This window comes from Oncorhynchus keta, chromosome 1, assembly GCF_023373465.1.
Source record: "Oncorhynchus keta strain PuntledgeMale-10-30-2019 chromosome 1, Oket_V2, whole genome shotgun sequence".
Taxonomy (NCBI): Eukaryota; Metazoa; Chordata; class Actinopteri; order Salmoniformes; family Salmonidae; genus Oncorhynchus; species Oncorhynchus keta.
Window position 1 is genome coordinate 32,115,844 of NC_068421.1, and position 27,958 is coordinate 32,143,801.

General features: G+C 43.2%; 2 protein-coding genes across 8 annotated transcripts; both read left to right on the forward strand.

Moving 5' to 3' along the window:
* Positions 1-346: 346 nt before the first annotated feature.
* Positions 347-9,172, forward strand: LOC118374300 (arfaptin-2-like). Of its 6 annotated transcripts, XM_035760710.1 has the most exons (11): positions 347-571; positions 1,034-1,132; positions 1,314-1,346; positions 1,960-2,068; positions 2,537-2,632; positions 3,763-3,864; positions 4,398-4,513; positions 4,792-5,013; positions 5,270-5,427; positions 7,444-7,618; positions 7,700-9,172. In XM_035760710.1, the coding sequence occupies exons 2-11, from the start codon at positions 1,040-1,042 to the stop codon at positions 7,853-7,855; spliced, it is 1,260 nt and encodes a 419-aa protein (XP_035616603.1). In that variant the 5' UTR covers positions 347-571; positions 1,034-1,039; the 3' UTR covers positions 7,856-9,172. The 6 variants fall into 6 exon arrangements, with proteins under 6 accessions (XP_035616603.1, XP_035616676.1, XP_035616754.1 ...); XM_035760783.1 differs by lacking the exon at positions 1,314-1,346; XM_035760861.1 differs by lacking the exon at positions 2,537-2,632 and having other exon boundaries at positions 348-571.
* A 2,401-nt stretch (positions 9,173-11,573) lies between these two features.
* Positions 11,574-26,124, forward strand: LOC118374669 (inverted formin-2-like). 2 transcript variants are annotated; one of them, XM_035761241.2, is made up of 13 exons: positions 11,574-11,871; positions 12,191-12,761; positions 14,444-14,505; positions 19,508-19,610; positions 19,892-19,977; positions 20,152-20,252; positions 20,425-20,495; positions 20,645-20,752; positions 20,843-20,913; positions 21,055-21,172; positions 22,927-23,091; positions 23,346-23,497; positions 23,630-26,124. In XM_035761241.2, exons 2-13 carry the CDS (start codon positions 12,369-12,371, stop codon positions 25,041-25,043), a joined length of 2,844 nt encoding a protein of 947 aa, XP_035617134.1. In that variant the 5' UTR covers positions 11,574-11,871; positions 12,191-12,368; the 3' UTR covers positions 25,044-26,124. The 2 variants fall into 2 exon arrangements, with proteins under 2 accessions (XP_035617134.1, XP_035617069.1); XM_035761176.2 differs by having other exon boundaries at positions 12,369-12,761.
* The last annotated feature ends 1,834 nt before the right edge of the window (positions 26,125-27,958 follow it).

Here is a 27,958-nt window from a genome sequence, read left to right on the forward strand (position 1 = left end):
TAACTCAAAACCAGTGGAGACTGCTTAAGGCAGGGTGGCTCATAATAAAGACTGGACGGCGCAAATGAAATGGTATCAAACACATAGAAACCATGTGTTTGATACCATTCCACTGATTGCGTCCAGCCATTACCACGAGCCCGTCCTCTCCACAATTAAGTTGCCACCAACGTCATGTGCTCAAAACATCCTTCTGCCCTAGTTGCAGAGACCACTTCCTTTTAAAGTGGCGATGTTTGTTTGGTTTGTGTGGAAAAAACAATCCAAATCACTAAATGGTGGAGGGGAGGAGGGGTTGATGTCGTCAACTGTTCGACGTGGCGACTTGACGTAACATTACGTGTAGGGCCAGAGGAGGGAGGGACTGGGCTTTGGGGATTTTATCTGCATACTGTGCTCGGTTCTACCCGGGGATGCTAACGGAATTACGACTACAATCATGCGTTCATCAACAGACGAAAAATAAACATTGTAACGGTGTTATTCCGTTTATAATAGTAATATTTTATGAAATACCGTGCAGAATAAGCAGCAACATTTGATATTTTGGGAGACTGGACCAACACAGCAGGTAACGTTAGCTAGCTAGCAGATCACGTTAACTCACTGAGATCATCATTTTCTGCAGCACCACCAGTTTAGCCAGCTGGCTAGGGCTACTAGGTTGGAGCTAGCTAGGTGTCGTGTTGCTGGGACTAGCAAAATAACTAGATACAACACGAATAATGATCACGAATAGCTAGCTATTTTGAAATGTGTTGTATTGTGAAATGTGATGGCTTGTTGAGAGAGAGCAGGTTATCGCTGCATTAAGCTCTGTAACGTTACCGGTGGACACTGCATTTGTACATGTCACAGCTGGCTAGGCTTGATATTATGCTGAATTAGGCATGTTCTACCCGTATTTACATTGCAAACATTCCTATCATTAATGTGAAAAGCTCTCTGTGTGTTAGATGATCGTGCTCTCTCACCACCATCTCTCTCTCCATCTCCCATTTCTCTGTCTCTCTCCCAACGCACTCTCCTGCAGACCACCATGGCAGACAGTTTTATGGGCAAGGCAGCTACCATGGAGATTCCTATCAACAGCAATGGAGAGACCCTGGCCGAGGATGACAGTTTGGAGCAGGTGGGTCTATATAGTGTACTACTTTTGACCATGTCCCATTGGGCTATGGGAATAGGGTGCCATTTGGGATGAAGTCAAGACGTACAGTATTTATCTCTATACTGTGTGTGGTGACCACTCATTACGTCAACTATTTGTTTGTGTATTTTATTGTACTGTATTATGTCTCACTTCTGTGCAGGCTGCAAAGATTCAGTGGACCTTAGATGAGAAGGTAGGGATATGCAGTAGAAGGGATGAGAGAGAGTGTGTCACGTCATTGTAGGAGAACTCTAGATTTAGATGTAGTGTACACGTTAACATAGAAGACTTTCAGACTAACCACAATTAACCTTTATCAACCATTTTCATGTGTGTGAGTGTCTGTGTACAACAAAGATTAGGCCCATATGGAAGGTCTTCGTCAGGTTGACAATAAACTCTACAGGATCATTATGCATTAGTCAGTCCCTTCAGGATTCAGACATTTTTTGGGGGTACAAAATCATAAATTCCCAACATATTATGCAGGGCTTGCAAATTTGACCAATCACTGCATCATTTCAGCATAAAACAGTAACATCAACACATTCTCGTATAAAGCTGACCCATCATTGCAGTACAAAAAGAGGGCTCGTAATTTCAACCAATCACCGCACATTTACCACATATGGTTCAATCAAGCCACGCGTCAACAAACGTTTTCCTTGCCAAGCGCAATTTCGCAAAACAGAATCATTGCACATTGCCACGCAAAATGTCAGAATTGGAATCTCTGCTAAATCCGTGAGGGACTGATTAGAGTTAGTCTATATCTATTCCATTGATGTGTTGTTGCTTCACCTTAGGACTTGCAGCAGGTGATGGTGTCTGGTCCCAACCTGAATGAGACCAGCGTCGTGTCTGGAGGCTACGGAGGACCTGCAGGGGGCATCATACCCACCTCCTCCATCAAAGGTACACACAGCTCTACTGCTCTCACTTGTTCACTAGCTCCATTAAAGGTACAGACAGCTTTCTCTAGCGCTGCCAACTGCTGTCACTGCAGTGGAACGTCCTCTTAATTATTACGTGAACGTCCACTTAATTATGTCCACTTAGTGCCTATTGAATCAATGAATAGCCTAGTCCCTTTAGCAAGGCCTGCTTGGTTTGTTAGCCTTAAGAATGGTGAAGACTACATCTTCAACTGCCCCAATTGGGTTTGTCCTGGTGGAATTAAATTATTATTATTATTTTTTTTAAATCAGGGCCTTGCCAGAAGCATGCTGTTCTGCATCAGTGACTATTTTGACCTAACCTTGTTTCTGTTCTTTCAGGTGTCTATGAGTAGCAAACAGAGGCTCTACTGTATTGGCTATTTTGATTTTGAGATCTACATCCTACTCTAGTTGACTGACTATCTTAACCAACCCTATCCACCAGGCCCTGCTATCCGCTTCAACCCTCAGTATGTGGACAGGAGAAGCCCCCCTGCCCCTAACTGTGCCCCTGTCCCTGGAGCCGAATCTCAGCCCACAGGTGGCTTTGCACCTCTCAGCCACCTTCCACATAACTGTATACTTCCCTCTTTAAAGGTAGACTCAGCGAAAATGATGTTGCCACGAGCTACACCACAGATATTGAGATGAGCAAGATGCAAGACTTCGCTCTCACACAGTCATTACTGATCAATTCATTTCTACATTTATAATTAGTAGGTTTCATCTATTTTAACAAACCTTTCTTATTTTTTTCTTATGTATTGTATATTGTTTTTCATTCAAACCCTTGGGCTTCCAACCACACCTGCACACAAATGATTTGTTTTATCTGTAATATTGTCTATCACTTTTTGATGTATTTTTTTTAAATGTTCACAGTGTGGTAACCTGGGCACAAAGAACACCGGCGAAGTTGAGCCTCGAAATTGACCCACTATATTGTTTACATCTACATCATATTGCTGAGTCTACCTTGAACAGTTTTTTTGCCCCCCTCTTATTTTCTTCACCTGTTTACACTCTCAAGGGTGTTTCCATTAGTTACTCTTTAATTCTGTGTGAGAATGAGCCTTGCCTGTAGCCTGGGTTCCTGTTCAACCCCAGACACACCCTCTCTTCGACAACGCTGTGTACCTCTACAGATGTCACGGGAAAGAAGGGCTGCTCTACTGTCCAATGCCTACTGAATGCATGTTGGTGGATGTTAACTAACCTGACTGACTTCATTGCAGAGCTGTTTGTTTTACTATGTTATGTTTGTGTGAATGTTTCTAATGATGACAACTTAATCCCAAATGGCACCATATTCCCTACATAGTGCACTACTTTTCACCAGGGCCTTGTGGCTCCCCCATAGGGAATAGTGTGCCATTTTGGCCATATCCTATGTATGCAAATGTAACATGAAGCGGTTAACTAATGGAATGTTGAGGTTCATTAACTCACCACATGACATATGTGCATCATTTCATACATTACTACTACTTATGTTGTGAATATTTTCATATAGTTTTCCGTCTGTTTTCATTTTGTTTTTTTCCGACATGGAAAACCTGCATGGCTCACTTTCACCATCCTCTCACCCTTTTAACACGTTCACCAACCTTCATCTACTCTCATATAGCACATATCCTCACATGTCCCCATCCTCCCCCATGTCCATTCCAGACCTGCGAATGAAGTCCAGGGGACAGGGTGTAGGTCTGGTCTCCAGCCAGTCAGCAGCCAGAATGATAACCAACCAGAACCAGACCGGCCAGACATTCACAGGTACCACTGGAATAGGGTTGAAAAATTCCAGGTTTCCCAGAAATCCTGGTCAGAAGATTTCTGGAATTGGAAGGTAATTCCAGAATTACTATAAGCAGTAAATCCAGAATTCAGAAACCAGGGTTTCTGGGAATCGTGGGCATTTTATCTGGCAATTATACTGGAACTTTGTAGCCCTACACTGGACCCATACAGCACAACTGTCCTTTACCCCACTTCACTCTGTTCACTCATTCATTTCATTTGCTGTCCTCTCAACCGATCACTCAATCACTGTCATACTATTTGCCAAAGACAAGGAGGAATATTTCAGGTGTTCGGTTTGAGGAGGAGTGATGAGGAGAGTGCCCAACTAAGCACTGATCAGCCTCTGTGTAATCTGTGAATCAAAGCGCTACTTACTGAATGAAGCTGGTTTTGTGACAAGAGTTCATAGTAAATGAGATGGACAGACTTTATCAACTAGGTCTCAGCAACTAACCACTTTAAGGAATCCTCTGAGAGTGAGCAGGTTATTTATTATCCTTTGTCAGGATCGGGGATGCACCACAGTAACAGCAACCAGAACATGTCAGTGGAGGAGGCGAACCGTGGTGTGGCTGTGGAGAAACTAGACAGCGTTAAGAAGTGGGGCATCAACACCTACAAGGTATAGAACGGAACCTGTCTCCTGGGGAAAATGTGTTGAAACCATACTTCACTGAATCTTCACTGTGTTCTATGGGTCGATTGCAACTGCACTGGTATGATCATTTGTCTTCATACAAGACTGGGAATAATTTCCTCCTTGGAAAACAAGTAACTATTCGGTTCTATTCTGAACACATCTCTCCATGTCATCTTTATCCCAGTGTGCCAATCATATATTCTCATCTCCTCTTCTGTTATCTCCTTTGTCCTAATCACATCTCTCCCTCTCTACCCAAGTGTACCAAGCAGATGTTCTCTGAGCGGTTCGGCCGTGGTTCTCGGACGGTGGACCTGGAGCTGGAGGCCCAGATAGATGTGCTCAGGGACACCAAGAGGAAGTATGAGTCTGTCCTGAGACTGACCAGCGCCCTGACCAGCCACTTCTACAACATGGTCCAGACCCAGCAGGCCTTGGGGGACACCTTCGCAGACCTCAGCCAAAAATCACCTGAACTTCGGGTAACTTATAACCCCTGAATTTGAGCCCTTAACCCGTAGACCTCAGCCCAGCCAGAAATCAGCTACAGGTGGCACACTGTGTGAAATTGGCCCCCAAAAATATTGCCTGAAAATCCAGGGTGTAATTATTGGTTCGAAACCAAGCCTATCAGTTTCAGTTTGGAATCCAGGCTACCTTACTGAATTGTAATCAATCCATAAATACCTCATGTGGAGGAAAAGTCAGTATATAAAACACAAGTGTTTGTGTCCACAGGATGAGTTTGGCTACAATGCGGAGACCCAGAAGTTGTTGTGTAGGAATGGGGAGGCTCTGCTTGGTGCCATCAACTTCTTTGTGTCCAGCATCAATACACTGGTCAACAAGACCATGGAGGACACACTGATGACCATCAAACTGTATGAGGCTGCAAGGTAATAATAAAGATGGGAGGGTTAGAAAGGGCAGGGCCTGGAGATACTATAGTAGTTACCTTTTTATAACGCAATAGTTTCAAATTATAATGCGGTTTAGAGTCTATATCTATGATTGCGTCAGGCTGGAGTTTGTTCCAGTCAGACCTGGCAGAGGTGAACCTGTGTTTGAGGGTTCAACGGTGTTATAAGGGTGTTTTATTGACTTGGGTGGTATACCGGGATATTTGGAAAGAGCCACAGGAGGGTTTTTCAATACTGTCAACTATTTCTTTGAAGTTTTTCAATAGATTTGAATATTTCAAGCTACATTTTAGGTTAATACCTGCAGTCAACTTGTGCAATATGTTAGGAGATGAAGCAGATTGTGTTCTTCATTTTACCTTTCAACTTATTTTACATTACTTATTTTATTATTATATATTTTTCACCTTTATTTTATTTTTTACCCCCTTTTTCTCCCCAATTTCGTAGTATCCAATTGTTAGTAGCTACTATCTTGACTCATCACTACAACTCCCGTACGGGCTCGGGAGAGACGAGTTACACAACCCTCCGATACACAACCCAACCAAGCCGCACTGCTTCTTAACACAGCACCATCCAACCCGGAAGCCAGCCGCACCAATGTGTCGGAGGAAACACCGTGCACCTGGCAACCTTGGTTAGCGCGCACTGCGCCCGGCCTACCACAGGAGTCGCTGGTGAGCGATGAGACGAGGATATCCCTACCGGCCAAACCCTCCCTAACCCGGACGATGCTAGGCCAATTGTGCGTCGCCCCACGGACCTCCCGGTTGCGGCAGAGCCTGGGCGCGAACCCAGAGTCTCTGGTGGCACAGCCCTTAACCACTACGCCACCCGGGAGGCCCCTTTTCACCTTTATTTAACCAGGTAGGCCAGTTGAGAACAAGTTCTCAATTACAACTGCGACCTGGCCAAGATGAAGCAAAGCAGTGCGACAAAAACAGCAACGGAGTTACACATGGGTTAAACAAACGTACAGTCAATAATACAACTGAAAAATCTGTATACAGTGTGTGCAAATGAAGTAAGGAGGTAAGGCAATAAATAGGCCATAGTGGCGAAGTAATTACAATTTAGCAATTAACACGGGTGATAGATGTGCAGATGAGGATGTGAGATACTGGTGTGCAGATGAGGATGTGAGATACTGGTGTGCAAAAGAGCAGAAAAACAAATATGGGGATGAGGTAGGTAGTTGGTTGGATGGGCTATTTACAGATGGGCTGTGTACAGCTGCAGCGATCGGTACTTACATACTGTAGTTCCCCAGAACAGTTAATTCAGTCACGTGTTTGTCTGTAAATAGCACAATGGGAGACAGCGGGGGCTGGGGAGTTCATAGAGTTCTATATCTATCAGGGAGTCTCTGTTGTGCGGTGCACAGGAGGTGATGAAGTTGTATGCAATTCACTACTAAATGTTTGCCATCAGATATCTTATATCGGCTTTCTGCCGTATTTGAGAAGACCATTCACCCAGAGCTCTTTATCCGTACACCTGTTCCCTGTGCTTCCTACTAGCGTTTGTTTTTCTTTCTCCTCTGTTCTTCTCCCCTCTGATTTGTGTACACTTGCTGCTCTTCCTTGAGTAAAGCATGCATTACTTTGTTTAGTTGCACAATTTCTCTCATTCACTTTTGCTTGTAAATGTCCACACTCACTGAAAATGACATTTGGTAGCTACTAGCTATGCTTGTATAACTATTAGCTGGATTTGCCAGTCTTTGCAATTGAGTTTGTTTATTCTCGCTCGTTAGCATTTAGCTAACCGTGTCTATGATTGTTATTACGTGTGCTAATTTTGCTAGCATTCTGGTACTATACCCCCAATTGGCTTTATTTGCGTTTTTTGCGCCGCCTTGTGTGCTATACCGGTAAACCATAAATCCCGGGACAGCAGTGGAACGAACAGTATGACGTATGAAAATCTGGATACACCTCCCAAGACTATTTCTTTTTTATGCTGCCTCTGCTCCCCTCTCTCTTCCAGGCTGGAGTTTGATGCGTACAGGGCCGACCTGGAGGAGTTGAGTCTGGGTCCTCGTGATGCTGCCACCATGGTGCGTATAGAGGTGTCCCAGCAGCAGTACCAGGTGCAGAGAGACAAGTACGAACGGTTGCGCTCAGATGTCACCATCAAACTCAAGTTCCTGGAAGAGAACAAGGTGGGTTAGTTAGTTATTTGGAAAGTTGTGTGGTTAGTTAATTTACAATAATGCTACATCTCTCTCTCCGTGTGTGTGTAGGTGAAGGTGATGCACAAGCAGCTGCTGCTCTTCCATAATGCTATCTCAGCCTACTTCGCTGGGAACCAGCAGCAGTTGGAACAGACACTGAGACAGTTCAACGTCAAGTTAAAGCCCCCAGGGTCAGACAAGCCCTCCTGGCTGGAGGAGAGCTAGAGTGATTAGCTCCCAGTCCTCTGGGCCTGTATCAAGCATCTCCGAGTATGAATATTGATCCAAGAACAGTTTTGCCTTTTAGATCATAATGAATCAGATTATATGGACAGGCAGGACTTGATCTTAGATCAGCACTCCTACTCTGAGATGCTTGATACGTACGGCCCCAGGTCTCAGTCAGGTCTCTGGTATATATGGGACACACAGATGGAGAGATACACTGGGCTTTCAAGAAACAAGAGGACTGGATGAACAGATATATGAAATCTACACAAACTGTATATAAAAACCAGAGATGGGACAAGTAGAGACTAGTGATGATGATGATGATACTAAAGGGAAAAGAACGCTTATCTAGTTTCATTTAGTTTTGACAATTTGTTTGAACGTCTATTTTATGTCGATTTGTTGTGTTATTTATTCACAACAGAGCCTCATGATATTGTTGCTGTGTAGCGTAACTTTTAATTCATCTTAATTTGAGAAATTATTCCAAGCTTATACTTTGCACATAAATGTAATCTTTCTTTTCAAACTGTTTTCACTCTTTTGTAAAGTGTTATGTAGTAAAGCTTCCAGAGGTCGTAATTTGAAAGGTCAGTAAACTGTTTACATATGTAGAGGATATTAAGAATCTGGACCGGTTACATTGTTTGCACCAGATGAAGATTAGAGTTAGATTTATGAAAGCGAAGGGAGAAACCTACAGTCTGGGATACTATTGATGACAGAAATTATGGGTTAAAGGGGCAATCCTGGATTTGTAAAACAAGCAGTCAAGTATCAATGGCTATATATCATGAATTTAAGTCATTGATTTGTACCAATTCCAGATTGCCCCATTTTCTATCAATGATTTTGAGTACAGGAAGTACGACTTTTTCATATACAATAGATAATCTCCCTCTGATTAATCCTACAGATAATGTTATTACACGTGTTTATTATGTTATGTCTTTATAACATATAATCAAATAGAGTTAATATATGTTTATAAAAATACCTCTACTAATTCCATTCAGATGTATATGTTCTAGAGTTTTTCTTCAGTTTTTGTCTCCCATTTCTACATCAATGTTGTCTTCATTTTAAAACATATGGACCTGGTGTACAGTATATGAAATGATGGTGGTTTATAGTATATGGTTTGATGTTTCCATACAGACTAGATATTTCCCCACAAAAGCTGTACAGTAATAACACTTGTCCATCTGCTGTCCACTGAGTATATTGTAGTCATCACCTGTGTAAGTACTGTACCATATTGTGTTCACACATTTACATGGCAATACAATCCAAAACATGGCTGAAAAATGACTGGTACTTCCATCTGTGATTGTCTTCTTTACTGTTAATCAGGAAACTCCTCTGTGTCCCAAATGGTCCCTTTCTATCTGTTTGAGTTGTGCACTATGTTGGGAATAGGCCGTTTGTGACTCAACCCTGCTATCGGGGTTAAGTCTAGATCAAGTTGAGTTTTATCTGATTTGTATCTGGTGAAGTCAGTGGTAGCTATCTGGTCTATTAAAAAGCGTGTGAAGTTATAGGATGTCTTTCATTGGCCTGTTGACAAACCTATTGTATCTATTTCACCAGTTAATAGGCAATATTTGAGACAAACAAAAAAATACACAATCTGTGTCTGATTGAAACTGACCTTTTTTCTTGAGATAAATCAAGATTCAAATGTAAATAACTTTTTCATTGCTAGGATCACACCATTTTACAGCTATTAATTTAAAAACGTGTAGTTCATTCATTATAATCCTGCTCAATGTAAATGGGGTGGCAGGTAGCCTAGTGGTTAGTGTTGGACTAGTAACTGGAAGGGTGCAAGATCAAATCCCCAAGCTGACAAGGTAAAAATCTATTGATCTGCCCCTGAACAAGGCAGTTAACCTACTGTTCTTAGGTCGCCATTGTTCTCCACTGATTAGCCTAGTTAAATAAATGTGATTCAGGAACATTTTCATTAGGGAACAAAAGTTTGGAGTTAGTTCAATTCTTTGTCTGCTTGAACCGTGCTACATCTTTATCTCTGACCTATCAGTTTGACAGTGGATCGAGGGGTCTCAATGGTTTATTCCAAATGGCGCCATATTCCCTACATAGAGCACTACTTTTGACCAGTAAAAAGTAGTACACTAACAGGGAATAGGGTGCAATTTGGGATGTGCTCCATGTTTAATCACAGGGTATTGCTATTTAATCATGCCATACATGTCAACAACATGATCAGTGATGTGATGAATTCCAGTGTCCTGGTGTTTAAATGTTTCATCTAAAAAGTCTAGGGCATATGAAATGTAATATCCCAAAAGATGGTCAGGCCTTGAACCGCTGAATGTGTTTAGTTGAAGATACAGAAAGTGTCATATACAACAAAGTAACAAATATATATATATTTACTCTGCAAAAATGGAAATTAGGTTTTTGTCAGACAACGACGATGTGGTAATGTAGCATAATCGATCTAATGTTTTTACGGTCTCAAAATATTTTTGTTGGAACATTCTGAAAGTTCAGTGGCAGTTGTTCCACCATTGAAATGAATGAGGACAACAAGGTTTATACAGTAGTTTATGAAATAGCCTATGAGTGGTAGCATAAAAGCTGTGTTGAAGCAATCTAAATTGAGTCAGACTGCACATGTCAACGTTGGTTTGGTGTTTGTAGCATAAACAGTTGAAGAGCTGTGGCGCATCCAACATCGAAGGTTGAATGACTGTATAGGAATTTGTGGTGGTGGTCAGGGGTCTGTTAGCGGGAATACAAAGCTTTGTTTAGGGTGTTTGAAGCTTTTGGAGGTAGAAATAAATGATATACTGTGATGCTTAGTTGGATACGGTGAAGACCGGTTCAGCAGCTCAGGTAGATTGTATGGACAAAAACAAATGTGTGTATTTGCATTACCAGGTTCACAGCTCCAGGCAAGAACACACTCTAGCCCAGGTATGGAAATCGCATTAGCCAGGTTCCTCAACTCCACAATGTACAAGTACAATATATGCAGTATATACAGTACCAGTCAAAAGTTTGGACACACCTACTAATTCAATGTTTTTTCTTAATTTTTATGAATGCCAAGAGCGTGCAAGCTGTCATCAAGGCAAAGAGTGGCTACTTTGAAGAATCTCAAATATAAAATATATTTTGATTTGTTAAAACACTTTTTGCATTTCTACCTGATTTCTACCACAGGTTCAATGTCTTCACTATTATTCTACAATGTAGAAAATAGTAAAAGTAAAGAAAATCCCTTGAATAAGCAGGTGTCCAAACCTCTGACTGGTACTGTACATATATATAAAAACATTTTCCATAAAGTATAATTTTTTGAGATGACTAATGTCACTTTTTCCACTACAACAAAAAAATACTTATATACATGTCATTCTGTCCTTGAAAAATGTAATTGAAGTACTATAAAATTCCAATCATTCCTATGGAGGACTGATCTACCAGGGAGTGCCAATATGGCCGACAGGTGGCTTCAAACCCTCTCAATCGCCAATACATAATTTTTCGTAACCAAGGGTTTATATACATCGTCAGACTCAGTCCGTACGCAGGTAAAGTTGCGACATGCTTTTACTTCTCTGACACTGCGGTCGTCCCTAGTTAGCACAGCCACAAAGTCGTAATTATGGCTAAACCCCGCCCATTTCTACAATTGATCTTCTTAAAATCTGATTTTAAACCTAACCGTAACCTTAACCCTGACCTTAACCATACTACTAACCTTATGCCTAACCCTACATTTAAATTAACAACAAAAGTATTATTATTATTTGGCCAATTTTGACTATGTAGCTGTGGCACTTGACTTTGTGTATGTATTATCTAGTGGAAACCTGACAGCGCTGGTAGCGGTCCAGTGGTAGTAGTCAACTCAACTCACACCTCTGATGTTGAAGTTTGAAGAGGGAGGCGTCGGACTAACTACTGGATTGAATTGTAGTTTTTGGTTTTTCGAAATAGTTTTTACTCTTGGTGGAACGTTGGATATCGAGCAGGTAAGGTCCGATACAGAATCCTCTTCCCTCATTTATCACACATTAGTTGACTAAAGATAAAACCTAATCAAAATAAGTAGCCTACTGTATTCCGTTTTTCTGGTGGATGCTTTTGATTTGTAAATTCATGCACGTATTTTATAATTATACTGCTTTCAATGTCTTTTCAATTCAGCATTTGTTGATATGGTGTCTCATTTGAGCACTTCAGCCACACGATACTTGTTCTGTGCTGGGCAATACAGTACAGGGACGTAATTTATGTTGCATGCCTAACATTCTGTGTTAAAGGTTTACCGGCACCATTGTTTCTTTACAGGGGTGTTCAATCAAGGAAAATGATTATATCACCCTCTTCCATAACTGGTATTCAACACTAATTGAATAACATTTATGTGACACTTTACGTGTACAAAATGGAGGTGATGATGAAGCCATAATGATGATACCATGATCTGTTCCTGATCCTTGGTCCATCTAATTCCTTTAAACTTAAGATGGAATCAGCAATCGCTCCACCGCCTCCTCCGCCTCCTCCGCCTCCTCCTCCTCCTCCTCCACCACCACCTCCCCTTGCACCCCCACCACCTCCCCCCTGCCCCCCTCCCCCAGGCCCCCCTCCTCCCCCTGGCATAGGCTTTGGGCCATCCACAGGCCGCCAGCTTAACGTCTCCAAGATGCGTAACTTCAACTGGGATGCGATCCCCAAACACGTGGTGGTGGGCAAACACAACATCTGGACGGAAGAGAAGACCCTGGGAGAGTATGAGCTGGACACTAGGAGGATTGAGGAGCTGTTCAGTCATAGCCAGCAGCAGGGACAGGGACAAAAGGCTCTGAACAGACAGAGTATCAGAGGCAAGCCAACCAACAGCCAGGGCACAGAAGTGGTGAGTTGACCTAACCTTCTGTACCAGGAGTCACTTCTCTAGCTTGATACTGGCAGCTGGAGAGAAGTGTGTCAGTTGTAGCTGAGTACAAGTCAAGAGGTACCACATCAGCTACTTTGCTCCTCGATCAGATACTGTATAAGTCTGTGAGGCGTACATATCCTATCTGGTCCAAGCCAAGGCCTCTCCAATGTCATGCATAATTCTGTCATTCTTCTCTTGCTCTTGATTTCTCACCTGAGAGTTTGTATTGAGCATCTATACTTTCTGGGAGTAGACGAGAGACCGAAACAGCATATTGAATATGAATATTTTTTCTGTTTAACGACCAAAGATGTTGGATATGTTGACATGTGCTCTTTAGACCCTGATTGATTTTCTCAGGGAGTGTGTGTGTTGTGGAGTTCGTGTGTACATCACAGTATCACAGGGTGATGTGTTGTTTTCCTACAGCCTTTCTGTTGTAACAGGCTCGGTCATGTCGTCATAGTGGCCAGGGTTAGGGTTACGGTTAAGGTGGCTAGGTGGAGGTTGGGAAATACGTCAATTCCATCAGCCCATGGTTCCATGATGGTGCTTTTTTTGGTCTTTGGCTTTTTTTTGGCACCATGATGGTGCTTCACTTGGATCAAACTCAAGTGCATCAGGAAGCAATAATGTATTAGCGAGGGTGTTCCAAACAAGCCAGTCAGCGTGAGCGAAGCTTGGATGCGATTCTACCCTGATGTCTTTTTATATGATTCATTAACATGCTGTAACTGGAAGGCTGTCTTACCTTTCTGTCCACACACCTATCAAGCCTTTACCATCATTTGAATGCCAACTGATAGAGTGCTTGATTTGACTACACTCTCAGAGTATATAGGTTGATTATAAATATTTGCACTCTGCAAGCAGCATGAGTTCATCAGCAGAGGCATCTAATCTAGTTTAAACTAATGGGTGGGCAGAGTCAATTATAGCCAATTATAGCCTAACTAATCTTCATCAGTTTGCCCAGGGAGAGTAAATTAACCACTAATATGTGCTAATTGTTGCCATACAGTTGATACTTGTATGTATTGTAAACCAGCATTCATTGCTACCTCTATAACAATGAACAGGGCTGTGGGTTCAATTAAGATACAGTACTTCCCTTCCTGTGAGTGATGGTTCTTGATTTTACTGTTGTGAATCATTGTCCTGGGATACAATGCTATTGTCATATTAACAAACCTATTTTTGATCCTTTACTTTTGTCTCTTGTTGTTTGCTAGTGAAACCACCCTGCTGTCACATTTAGGCTACCTTGGCAGTTCAATAAAGGTCAAATGTGGAGCTATTGAAACTGGCCGTTAGTCTCTTACCTGTCCCTGTTTCTAACTCAGTACAGATGAGCATGACGTAGGAATGTCAGTATGTTGACAGCTGTTGCAATGGCTTATCATGGGCTCTCAAAAACAAGTCAATCTAACCAGTAAAACCTTTGCAATCTGTTGTTTGTTTGTGAAGGAGGATGTATTTGGGATAAAGGAGAAGACTGTTTAAGCTAAATGCTTAGCTCCTGATAGACTCAACGCCTGTTATTGACCTACTGATGTCGTCATGTGTGTGTGTCTGTGTGCGTATGCGTGTTCTGGTATGACAAACATTATTTATTGACTAACTGATGACTTCATGCCTATGTGTCCCACCACCCCCAGGTCTCCATTCTGAACTCCAAGAGGAGCATGAATGTTGGGATCTTCCTGAAACAGTTCAAGAGGTATGTCAGAGAGAGGCAAATATAGAATGCATTCCAAATGGCACACTATTCCCTATATAGTGCTTTACTTTTGACCAGAGTCTGATCTAAAGTAGTACTGGGAGTGTGCTGAAGGTGTGGAGGGTTTGTCAGATCCACGTGCGTCAAGTTAAAGAAGACACCGTGGTTGCATCTCAAGTAGCACCCTATTACCTACAGTGGACTACTTTTTACCCCCATAGGGCACTGCTCAAAAATAGTCCATTATATAGGGAATAGGGGGTAATTTGGGACAGCAAGGCCAAGTAGTCCTGAGGCTAGGCTGCTTGACATTCCCAGCTCTGTGTGTCTGAGGTACAGCAGCTTGTCCCAACAGGTCGGCTCCACATGATAACACTAATGCAGGAACAGAAAACTCAGGTCATTCCACAGATGAACTATTGAAAAATGGCATTAATGTGTTACTAAACTATTCTCTCTGTAGGCCCACAATATGACTGTGTTATGTGTTACAATATTACTACATGCCATTGGCTACAGTACCTAATTTTCTGAAGATTGTACAGTTCTCGCAGACAGACAACTCAAAAAGACATAAAAGCCTTATCATCTCAATGTTTTACATTACATTTATCTGTAATGTCCATTTCTGGATACAGTTTTCTGTTTTCTGTGTCAGCGTTTTTATTCTTGTGCTTCTGAGGAAAGAAAACATTGTTCCAGTTCAGCTGTAGGTGTAATATGTATAGCAGGTAAGAGCTTGTCTGTGGTTGGTTAAAGTTGTTCCAGTTCAGCTGTAGGTGTATATGTATAGCAGGTAAGAGCTTGTCTGTGGTTGGTTAAAGTGGTTCCAGTTCAGCTGTAGGTGTATATGTATAGCAGGTAAGAGCTTGTCTGTGGTTGGTTAAAGTGGTTCCAGTTCAGCTGTAGGTGTATATGTATAGCAGGTAAGAGCTTGTCTGTGGTTGGTTAAAGTTATTCCAGTTCAGCTGTAGGTGTATATGTATAGCAGGTAAGAGCTTGTCTGTGGTTGGTTAAAGTTGTTCCAGTTCAGCTGTAGGTGTATATGTATAGCAGGTAAGCGCTTGTCTGTGGTTGGTTAAAGTTGTTCCAGTTCAGCTGTAGGTGTATATGTATAGCAGGTAAGAGCTTGTCTGTGGTTGGTTAAAGTTGTTCCAGTTCAGCTGTAGGTGTATATGTATAGCAGGTAAAAGCTTGTCTGTGGTTGGTTAAAGTTGTTCCAGTTCAGCTGTAGGTGTATATGTATAGCATGTAAGAGCTTGTCTGTGGTTGGTTAAAGTTGTTCCAGTTCAGCTGTAGGTGTATATGTATAGCAGGTAAGAGCTTGTCTGTGGTTGGTTAAAGTTGTTCCAGTTCAGCTGTAGGTGTATATGTATAGCAGGTAAGAGCTTGTCTGTGGTTGGTTAAAGTTGTTCCAGTTCAGCTGTAGGTGTATATGTATAGCAGGTAAGAGCTTGTCTGTGGTTGGTTAAAGTTGTTCCAGTTCAGCTGTAGGTGTATATGTATAGCAGGTAAGCGCTTGTCTGTGGTTGGTTAAAGTTGTTCCAGTTCAGCTGTAGGTGTATATGTATAGCAGGTAAAAGCTTGTCTGTGGTTGGTTAAAGTTGTTCCAGTTCAGCTGTAGGTGTATATGTATAGCATGTAAGAGCTTGTCTGTGGTTGGTTAAAGTTGTTCCAGTTCAACTGTAGGTGTATATGTATAGCAGGTAAGAGCTTGTCTGTGGTTGGTTAAAGTTGTTCCAGTTCAGCTGTAGGTGTATATGTATAGCAGGTAAGAGCTTGTCTGTGGTTGGTTAAAGTTGTTCCAGTTCAGCTGTAGGTGTATATGTATAGCAGGTAAGAGCTTGTCTGTGGTTGGTTAAAGTGGAAAAATGCACTAAGAGGGTGTTCAACCCATGGGGTAAGAAGGAGCCTTGCTTACCAGGCTTAATGAAACCTGGCACAGAGGAAATGAGCAACACATTTAGAGACCCAACCCTAGAGCATGAGTAATTCAGAAAAATAATCACTTTGTGTAGTTGGAGATTAATGAATCACAGCACTTCTCCTTGACTAGGCTCCTAGGAGAACCTAGTGGATGAATCAGTCGATTAAGTTTCCAAACCAGTGGCAATTTTAGCATGTAAATCTTGGTGGGGCAAAATATATATACATGAAAATTATGCATGCCAGCAAAGCCACGATACAACACTAAACAATAGATTAATTACACTATAACGGTGCCCACAAACTGTGGCGGACTGCAATAGCATTGAAAAGTCCCCACTATATGAAACTGTTCAGGGGAGTCAGGAACCAATACACTGCACTGAGGCTAGTGGACTGATAAATCCATGATAATCGAAAATTTCAATAAGCATTTCTCAATGGCTGGCCATGCCTTCCTCCTGGCTACTCCAACCCCGGCCAACGGCTCCGCCCCCCACAGCTACTCGCCCAAGCCTCCCCAGCTTCTCCTTCACCCAAATCCAGACAGCAGATGTTCTGAAAGAGCTGCAAAACCTAGACCCGTACAAATCAGCTGGGCTAGACAATCTGGACCCTCTCTTTCTAAAACTATCCGCCACCATTGTTGCAACCCCTATTACCAGCCTGTTCAACCTCTCTTTCGTATCGTCCGAGATCCCTAAAGATTGGAAAGCTGCCGCGGTCATCCCCCTCTTCAAAGGGGGTGACACCCTAGACCCAAACTGTTACAGACCTATATCCATCCTGCCCTGCCTATCTAAAGTCTTCGAAAGCCAAGTTAATAAACAGATCACTGACCATTTCGAATCCCACCGTACCTTCTCCGCTGTGCAATCTGGCTTCCGAGCCGGTCATGGGTGCACCTCAGCCACGCTCAAGGTACTAAACGATATCATAACCGCCATCGATAAAAGACAGTACTGTGCAGCCGTCTTCATCGACCTGGCCAAGGCTTTCGACTCTGTCAATCACCGTATTCTTATCGGCAGACTCAATAGCCTTGGTTTTTCTAATGACTGCTTTGCCTGGTTCACCAACTACTTTGCAGACAGAGTTCAGTGTGTCAAATCGGAGGGCATGTTGTCCGGACCTCTGGCAGTCTCTATGGGGGTGCCACAGTGTTCAATTCTCGGGCCGACTCTTTTCTCTGTATATATCAATGATGTCGCTCTTGCTGCGGGCGATTTCCTGATCCACCTCTACGCAGACAAAACCATTCTGTATACTTCTGGCCCTTCCTTGGACACTGTGCTAACTAACCTCTAAATGAGCGTCAATGCCATGCAACACTCCTTCCATGGCCTCCAACTGCTCTTAAATGCTAGTAAAACCAAATGCATACTCTTCAACCGTTCGCTGCCCGCACCCGCCCGACCGACTAACATTACCATCCTGGACGGTTCCGACCTAGAATATGTGGACAACTATAAATACCTAGGTGTCTGGCCAGACTGTAAACTCTCCTTCCAGACTCGCAGTTTGCAGTTGCAAATGAGAACTTGTTCTCAACTAGCCTACCTGGTTAAATAAAGGTGAAATAAAAAATAAAAAGGGCCTACATAAACCTGTCCCAACAGCAGAGTCCCAACAGCAGTCCCAACACTTTACCACTGCTACATCTGGCTATCGCGGAGCCTTGTCTGGCAGCGAAACAGTTAATTCAGCCAATTTACTGCCTTTTTAAAAAACATATCTTATATGGCTGACTTGTTTAAACAAATGTGGTTTCTACTGACACTTGAGATGTACAAACTATGGTATAAGAGAACGATGAGCGGATAAGAGGCAATCCGTAAATTTAGATTAAGACATTAATGATCAAGCTAGGACGGACATTATCAATATAGCTATTTGTTCAGCACTTTTGAACTGTACAGCAACAGAATTCAGAACATGGGCCGTTCTTACAGTATTCTACCTGTACCCTAAGTCAGAACTGTAGGATAAATAAAGGGGGCATATAAGAAGACAATGAAAGCTCTTACAATATTCAATGATTGCATTTCTTTAGAACAGGCTATAGGCTACATGTGCACCACGAAGTCAGAACAGTCGGCAAAATTAAGATGGGAAAAGGGACCAAATTATTAGCATCAGGCACATGGGCTACTAACAGTTTACTACACAAGATACACTTAGTAACGTTATCACATTCTTAGCTACAGTATATATATCTCCCTGGCATATTGCATAATGTATGCAGCAGCATACAATACATTTTTAGACTCACCTTGTTGTGCTGTGCTCACTTCCTTCCAAACCACTCATTGTTGAATTTGCGATTTACAACTTGTTGTGTAATGTTTATGTCCAATGGCCAAGGAGCACCGATACGTTCTATCTATAATTTATCTTCATACGACAAGGATTGAAAACGATTTGCCAGTAGATTGTCGACTTCATTCATGATGATGACTGCTAGCTAAGATTTTGAAATTAGGATGTTGACATGATCAGTCCGATCTAAGCTACTGTACATATAACGTGATTTGACATCATATTATCTGTGGCCAATGACCTTGAGCCTTCTTGGATGGGCACTTCTAATGTAACTCTATGTCAGTAGCCAAAGGGCTAGAATTTTCAAGGTCTCACCTTACACTTGGCGGTGACGTAGTGTCCCCATGAGTGACAGAACACTGAGCCAATCACGGCGTAACTCTCCATATTTTCTGCTGGCTTGCCCCATCACCACAGAAAGCACTGAGCTTGGCTGAAACACCTGCAATTTGGAGCTGCCTTACTCAAGAAAACAAAAAATAGACCATGTTTGTATGCGAATTTATTAACTCAATTATATATATATTTTTTGTTGTTGTTTGCAAACTGATATGTGACACATATTAATGCCAAAATAACATGCAAAACAGGCAAGCCCCCCTCCCCTCAAATGTGTTTTTATTTCTTTGCAAAACATGTGGGGCTCAAAAAAGGTAGGTCTCTGCCGCAACTACCCTGAATGATGGGTCGCCCCTGTTCCAAAGTTATGTTGGTTATAATACAGTAACTGATCAGTGTCTGTGTCTCTCCCCAGGCCAGTAGGGGACATGATCAAGGACATCAGTTCAGGAAACGGATTGAAATTTGGGACAGGTAAACTGAAGGAGCTGTGTAAGCTGCTGCCAGAGAAAGAAGAGGTACAGTACTTCACACAGCCTTTCCCAGTAGACTAGACAGCCTTTCCCAATAGATCAGGCCGCTGTCGCTTTGGCACCCTTGTCCCACATAGGGCAAACTCCAGTTCGACCACCATTGTGGGAGCTGAGGTTTGCCGTCAGCTTGCCGCCATTGTTGATGCTAACTACCACAGTGAACTGATCATATTTAGCGTGAGAGACAGTTATAACAGTGTTCTCCCAAGTTTACAACCCTTACCGTAATTGTCTTACTAAGATGAATACGTGTTGTGTGTGTGCAGGTGAAGCAGCTAGTTGGGTTTAAAGGGGACCAGTCAGCTCTTCCTGAAGCAGACCTGTTTATGATGCTACTTATCAAGGTTCCCAGGTGAGTGAGTGAGTGAGTGAGTGAGTGAGTGAGTGAGTGAGTGAGTGAGTGAGTGAGTGAGTGAATAAGTCTACAAACATCTAATTCACCGTTTTGAACAGTTTTGTGTTTTCTATGTCTTGAATGCCTGTTGTGTTATAGAATATGAATCATTATTCGTACCCTTTCTTTTAGTTATGAGGAGCGCCTCAACAGTTTAGTTCTCAAAGAAGAGTTTTTTCCACTCATGGATGAAATTAAACAATCCATCGCCACCATGATCACAGCTGGAAAAGGTACAGTTTGTGTCTGCATGTGATCTGGATCTTAATAAGGCCAGTGTGTATCTGTACTAAACTCAACTGTCTCGTCTGTCTCGTCTGTCTCGTCTGTCTCGTCTGTCTGTCTGTCTGTCTGTCTGTCTGTCTGTCTGTCTGTCTGTCTGTCTGTCTGTCTCTCTCCCTCCAGAACTGTTAGAGAGTGACGATCTACACTCTGTGATCCGCCTGGTTCTGAAGACTGGAAACTACATGAATGCTGTGAGTGGAAAACAATGATATCATCGATTATATAATATACTGTATACCTTTATATATGTTATAAACTCATTCTACAAGCTTTGAGTAATCCTCAGGTTAATTTGTCAGCCTTACTGACTGTCTCTCACTTGTCCTCTGTGTGTCCATAGGGTGGCTATGCCGGCAGTGCCATTGGCTTCAGGGTGGCATCGCTACTGAAACTAGTGGACACAAGGGCCAACAAACCAGGCATGAACCTCATGCACTATGTAGTCATGGTAAGGAGAACCCTTATTTAAAACTTATCCTTTATCTCGACTATTGTTTGTCTCTGATGCAACAGTTGTTCATGTTTATGTCGATTGCAGCAAGCTCAGAAGGTTGATGTGGCCCTGCTGAAATTCCCGGACAAACTCACACACATCGCTGATGCAGCAAGGTACAGATACAGAGTGTCTTACACACTTCAACAATATCTTTAACATTGCTGTTTGCCCCACAGTAAGGCATTCTATAATGATTGTGCTTTTCTGTTTGTCTATATTGAATGATTGATATTTGTGTTCTGCCCCCCCTGTAGGATCCATAAGGAGGATATAGAGAGTGAGTTTCAGAGAGAATTGAAGAAAGTAAAGGAGGCGAAGGAGGAGGCGCAGAAACAGGAGGAGCTACGGGCTCAGATGGAGAACTTTCTCAAGGTGAGGTAGCCTGCCTGTTGTATTCTCCATTCCTTTCAGATCTTGTATCGCTACTTTCCCCAATACTGTATACCTATATAATGTTTCCAGGGCCACAAGTTTTACCTGGCCACATAACCTGACCAGGAAAAACTCTGGGCCCTTAGCCTTAATAACCTCTGGTGGTGATTCTACAACTCTAGGACCAGTGATGAGGTTATTGATGTTTGTGGTCCCCTGTAGGTTCAGAAATGTACATTGCGACCCTAATGGCACCCTTTTCCCTTTGTATAGTGCACTACTTTTAAGTATTTGGTCACCTACAAACAAGCAAGATTTCTGGCTCTCACAGACCTGTAACTTCTTCTTTAAGAGGCTCCTCTGTCCTCCACTCGTTACCTGTATTAATGGCACTTGTTTGAACTTGTTATCAGTATAAAAGACACCTGTCCACAACCTCAAACAGTCACACTCCAAACTCCACTATGACCAAGCCCAAAGAGCTGTCAAAGGACACCAGAAACAAAATTGTAGACCTGCAACAGGCTGGGAAGACTGAATCTGCAATAGGTAAGCAGCTTGGTTTGAAGAAATCAACTGTGGGAGCAATTATTAGGACATGGAAGACATACAAGACCACTGATAATCTCCCCACGCAAGATCTCACCCCGTGGGGTCAATATGATCACAAGAACGGTGAGCAAAAATCACAGAACCACACGGGGGGACCTAGTGAATGACCTGCAGAGAGCTGGGACCAAAGTAACAAAGCCTACCATCATTAACACACTACGCCGCCAGGGACTCAAATCCTGCAGTGCCAGACGTGTCCCCCTGCTTAAGCCAGTACATGTCCAGGCCCGTCTGAAGTTTGCTAGAGAGCATTTGGATGATCCAGAAGAAGATTGGGAGAATGTCATATGGTCAGATGAAACCAAAATAGAACTTTTTGGTAAAAACTCAACTTTTCGTGTTTGGAGGACAAAGAATGCTGAGTTGCATCCAAAGAACACCATACCTACTGTGAAGCATGGGGGTGGAAACATCATGCTTTGGGGCTGTTTTTCTGCAAAGGGACCAGGACGACTGATCTGTGTAAAGGAAAGAATGAATGGGGCCATGTATCGTGAGATTTTGAGTGAAAACCTCCTTCCATCAGCAAGGGCATTGAAGATGAAACGTGGCTGGGTCTTTCAGCATGACAATGATCCCAAACACACCGCCCGGGCAACGAAGGACTGGCTTCGTAAGAAGCATTTCAAGGTCCTGGAGTGGCCTAGCCAGTCTCCAGATCTGAACACCATAGAAAATCTTTGGAGTGAGTTGAAAGTCCGTGTTGCCCAGCAACAGCCCCAAAACATCACTGCTCTAGAGGAGATCTGGAGGAATGGGCCAAAATACCAGCAACAGTGTGTGAAAACCTTGTGAAGACTTACAGAAAACATTTGACCTCTGTCATTACCAACAAAGGGTATATAACAAAGCATTGAGATAAACTTTTGTTATTGACCAAATACTTAATTTCCAACATAAATTTGCAAATAAATTCCTCAATAATCCTACAATGTGATTTTTGGGATTTTTTCTTTCATTTTGTCTGTCATAGTTGTAGTGAACATATGATGACAATTACAGGCCTCTCTCATCTTTTTAAGTGGGAGAACTTGCACAATTGGTGGCTGACTAAATCATTTTTTGCCCCCTGTATATGGGGAACAGGGTGCCATTTGGGACACATCCTTTGTTATTTCTGTTCTGTGTGTGGTCCCTTGTAGGAAGCAGAGTGTCGTCTGGCTGAGACTGAGCTCTCTCTGCAGTCGCTGGGTTCAGTCAGTGACTCAGTGGCTGAGTACTTCTGTGAAGACCCCAGCAAGTTCAGACTGAATGAATGCTGCTCCATCTTCAACTCTTTCTGTGAGAAATTCCTGAAGGCCATCCAGGTAAAAAATATGGAATATACTCCTTTTGCATACTATTATTTTATGCTCTCTGATTTACTGACTGCCATCTTGGCCTCGTTGGGAACATAGATCTCCATCTCACTCTTTTCTGTGTGAGGACTTTTGGCTGGATTTTGTCTTCAATAACTATCTCTGTAGTTTCTCTTTTCTCTTTAACCTTCCCTGATTTCTTGGTAGATTCCAGTGTTCATTGCCTCTGGCTCCCTAACATGTGTTATTGTATCTGTGTGTAGGAGAACCGTGATCGTGAGGTGGCGGAGGTGAAGAGGAGATCCAGAGACAGACTGCTGAGTGATGCTAATGCTGCTAAACGCCGTTCCACCGCCACCTGCTCCATACGGGACAAGGCCGTGGAGGGTGTGGCCCTGGAGTCCGTACTACGGAAGTTGGTCATACTTTCTTTTGAAATATAATCTGTTATTTTCTGGTTTTCTTTTTTAAACGTGTTTTTCTTTTTTCCTGTAAAAGTGTGTTGTGACATTCATATGAACTTTGAATAAAGTTTGATTTGATTTAGGGTCCTGACCAGTCGTGTGTCCCAAAGGAGAAAAGGCATGCCCTCCCCCACCATCAGCAGACTGTCAGAGGTTCCCATTCAAGCAAACCTTCCCTCAGCAGAACGGGGAAATCGAGGTTGTGTCAAGGCCACGGAGGTGTGTAAGGAGAATGAGTGGAACTCAGCCAGAGATCTGGCTGGGACCTCTCAGAGTGACCAGAAGGACCAGTCCCACAGCAAAAGGAACCTGAAGGAGAATGTGGTTCCACATCCTGAGGAGACACAGCAGAACCCTAAGAAACCGCATGGTTCTACACAGCCAACCAGGAGAATCGGTAGCAGCAGCTCCTCCTCCTGCACCTCCACAGGTAGACCCATCTCAGTGACAATGAAGGACAAGGAGGAAAAGGAGGAGGAGGAGGGAAATGAGGAAGAAGCCCAGAAGTTGCGTGAAGTGGCCAGGAAGGTTCTGAGGTATCAGAGCAGCCGTGGTAGTCTTTCGTCTGGGGAGTACGGCCTGGAGCAGCAGAAGTCTCCTAATGCCACCAATAATACTAACACCTCCACAAGATCACCTAACGCTACGTCCACTAATGCTACATCCTCCACCATCTCCACCATCACCTCCACCTCCCCTCACCAGAGGACCTTCCAAGAGGACAGACAGCGGCTGCTGGGAGATGCATGTAGAGGCAGCGAGAGCCTGGCTAGATACCTCCTCAACCCTCACCTCTCCCCCAAGGAAATACTCAACCGCAGACACACCTTCACCCTCACCCCTAAAGCCCCTCCTACTGAGGAAGAGGAAGAGGATGATCTGTTTACTTTTCCTGCTACACCATCTCCTACTCTGGGGGTCACAGGGAGGATGAAGTCAGAAGACACTGATCTGAAGTCCCTGAAACACAGAGCCTCTGGAGGACCTAACCGTACCAACCTCCCTGGCCACTCTGAGAAGCCTTGTGTCCGAGGCCTGGTGTCTAAGAGCTCCATGTCAAAACACAAAGACTTGACAACAAGTCTCAACATCCCCAGGGACTCTGAAAACAGAGGCTTGGAGGTAGTCACCATCCCTCACCACTCTGAGACATCTGGTGCCCAGCAGGAGAAGGTGTCCAACAGCTTGTCAGCAGCAGAGAGACCTACACACGTAGAGCTAGGAGAGCTGAACCAAGACAAGAGCTCCTCTATAGTCAAGACAAAACCTCCCTCCTTACACCTAGAACTGAACCAGAACCAGGATGAGGAGATAAATGAGTTTTCTCCCGCTCCTCTCCATATACTCGTCTCCCAGAAACCCAAACAGGCTGACCCTCCTCAGAGCCCCAAACACAATATGGCTAACCCTTCTAAGAGCCCGAAGCCCAAACTTTCAGAGGGCAACGGATTCATGTCTTTCTTTAAACGCCTGGGAGAGTGGAGCAAGCCAATGTGAGGAATCTGGTGTCCAAGACCTGATGTTCAAGACCTGATGTTCAAGACCTGATGTTCAAGACCTGGTGTACAAGAGTGTGAGCATAGAGACAGGACAAAGGAGTCTGTCCTAGACAAGCCCTGAGCCCGAAGCCCAAACCAGACGCTATGGATTGATGTCCTACTTTGAATGCCTGGGGAAGAAGAGCAAGCCTTGCTAACAACAAGGATATAGACTCTAGAGGTGCTCTAGACTCCTGATTCATCTATTAATTCAGATTCAGACTACTAAGGCAGATGTTTCATTGTTCTATGGACCTGGCCCTATGGACTATTAAATATATTTATTTCAGCCATTAATTTTATAAAGGTTTAATTCAAAGAGATTGTTGAAGTGGATTTGAAGTGGAAAATGTATGATATGTTGGGACTGGGAGAATTTGTCCAAAAGTGCAGTGTGAACTTTATTCCACTAGGTGGCAGAGTGAGATAACAACGCCACATGTAGTGTGCCTGTAGGCCAGTGGTTCGCAACTAGGTTGTACTAGGACACCTAGGGGTACTAGGACGACTAGGGGTACTTGGCCTATCGACAAAGGGTACTTGAGAAGACTAATACGACCATAGGCCTACTGGTAAAATACACAAGAGGGGGTACTTCAGGGGTACTCCAGGCAGAGTTAAATTCAGTTGGTGGTACAGTAACCAAAAACAGTTGGAAACCACCGCTGTAGGCCACCAACAAATGACTGGTTATTTATTCTACCACCACATATTCCCACAAAGAGGAGCATGACACTTACCCTAATTTGTTACAAATGTATTTAATAATAGTGATATTCTTACATCAGTATTCTTCTCACTGAATATGCACAGCAAAATAAAACCACTGTTGAGTAGGAGGAGCCAATGTGATCTTTGTCTTGGAAAATACTGGAACTATCTTTGCCATTTACAGTAGTATTAAATTATTTTGCCGGAGGATATATTTACAGAGCTGTAGAAATGACATTTAATTAATTTCCAGCGACGAGGGCCTGTAAAGAGAAGTAAACAGTATTAAGAGAAAAAAACATTTAATGGACAGACTGTTAAAGAATAAAAGTGTTTTGTATTACATTTATCACGTAATTTCTTATTTTTATAAAAGTGTTCCTCTTCTCTTGCTGTTTTGAAAAGAACACAACCGTGGTGAATATTTCTCGTATGCTCTTAGTAGTCTTATACAAACAACAAAACACTATTGCTTTTATTGGGGTCAGTGTTACAAAGACAGCCAGTGTCTTAGCCAGGCACAGCCAGCTGAATGGCAGGCAGCTCCATGGTGGGGAGGACGGCACTAATCCCAAACCAAGTTGTTGAGGTCTCAGTTTTCAGAATTGGAGAGAGCCAGGCCATGGGCCCTTGTCAAAGGTAGTGCACTATATAGGGAATAGGGTGCCATTTGGGGTGCAACCCAAGTTACCAGCACCTGGTGGCATAGCACAACGGTGGAAGAGGGACCCAGCAAGTACTCCCCAAACTGCTTCAGTATGTGGCCCCCAGCACCCCAGCCTCCACCTGCCTCCCCAAGGATGTACCCCCCTGTACCCCAGCTAGCCTGCCGCTCTGCCAGGACCAAGGACCCCCTGCCTCTCTTGGCAGCCAGGGCCTCAGCATGAAGCCCCAGAATGTACCCTTTGCATCCTGCTCTGCACCATGTATCCTGCTCTGCCATTCTACCAGGTGTAGGGACACCTAGCTAGGCCAGGCAAGCAGGCCTAACCCCTGCGGGTGGGTGAGGGATTACTTTGTTGTGTTGTCGAGATCTCTGGGAGAGAGGAGTGAATGTGGGTTAAACCTATTGAACTTGAGGGCTCTCCAGGCAACGGACATCAGAGTGTGGCACTGTTTATGACTTGAGTTGTGATTATTAAAACAAAATGTATTTAACATTTTTTTAACTAGGAAAGTCAGTTAAGAACAAATTCTTATGTACAATGACGGCCTACCAAAAGGCAGAAGGCCTCCTGCAGGAACGGGGGCTGGAATTAAAAATAAAAGTAAATTATATAAAAATATAGAACAACACTACATAAAGAGAGACCTAAGAAAACAACATAGCATGGCAGCAACACATGACAACACAGCATGGTAGCAAAACAACATGAAAACAATATGGTAGCAACACAACATGGCAGCAGCACAACATGGTAGCAGCACAAAGCAGAGTGCGAACATTATTGGGCACAGACAACAAAACAAAGGGCAAGAAGGTAAAGACAACAATACATCGTGCAAAGCAGCCACAACTGTCAGTAAGCGTGTCCATGATTGAGTCTTTGAATGAAGAGATTGAGATAAAACTATCCAGTTTTACCTTTCACCTTGTTGCAGCTTGTTTCAGTCGCTAGCTTCAGCGAACTGAAAAGACGAGCGACCCAGGGATGTGTGTGCTTTGGGGACCTTTAACAGAATGTGACTGGCAGAACGGGTGTTGTATGTGAAGGATGAGGGCTGCAGTAGATATCTCATGTATGGGGGAGTGAGGCCTAAGAGGGGTTTATAAATAAGCATCAACCAGTGGGTCTTGTGACGGTTATACAGAGATGACCAGTTTACAGAGGAGTATAGAGTGGAGTGATGTGTCCTATAAAGAGCGTTGGTGGCCAATCTGATGGCCGAATGGTAAAGAACATCTAGCCGCTCAAGAGCACCCTTACCTGCTGGTCTATAAATTAGGTCTCCGTAATCTAGCATGGTTGGTGATCTGAATCAGGGTTAGTTTGGCAGCTGGGGTGAAACAGGAGCGATTACAATAGAGGAAACCAATTCTAGATCAACTTTGGCCTGCAGCTTTGATATGTGCTGAGAGAAGGACAGTGTACCGTCTAGCCGTACTCGAATGAGGTGACTAACTCAAGCTCTAAACCCTCAGAGGTAGTAATCACACCTGTT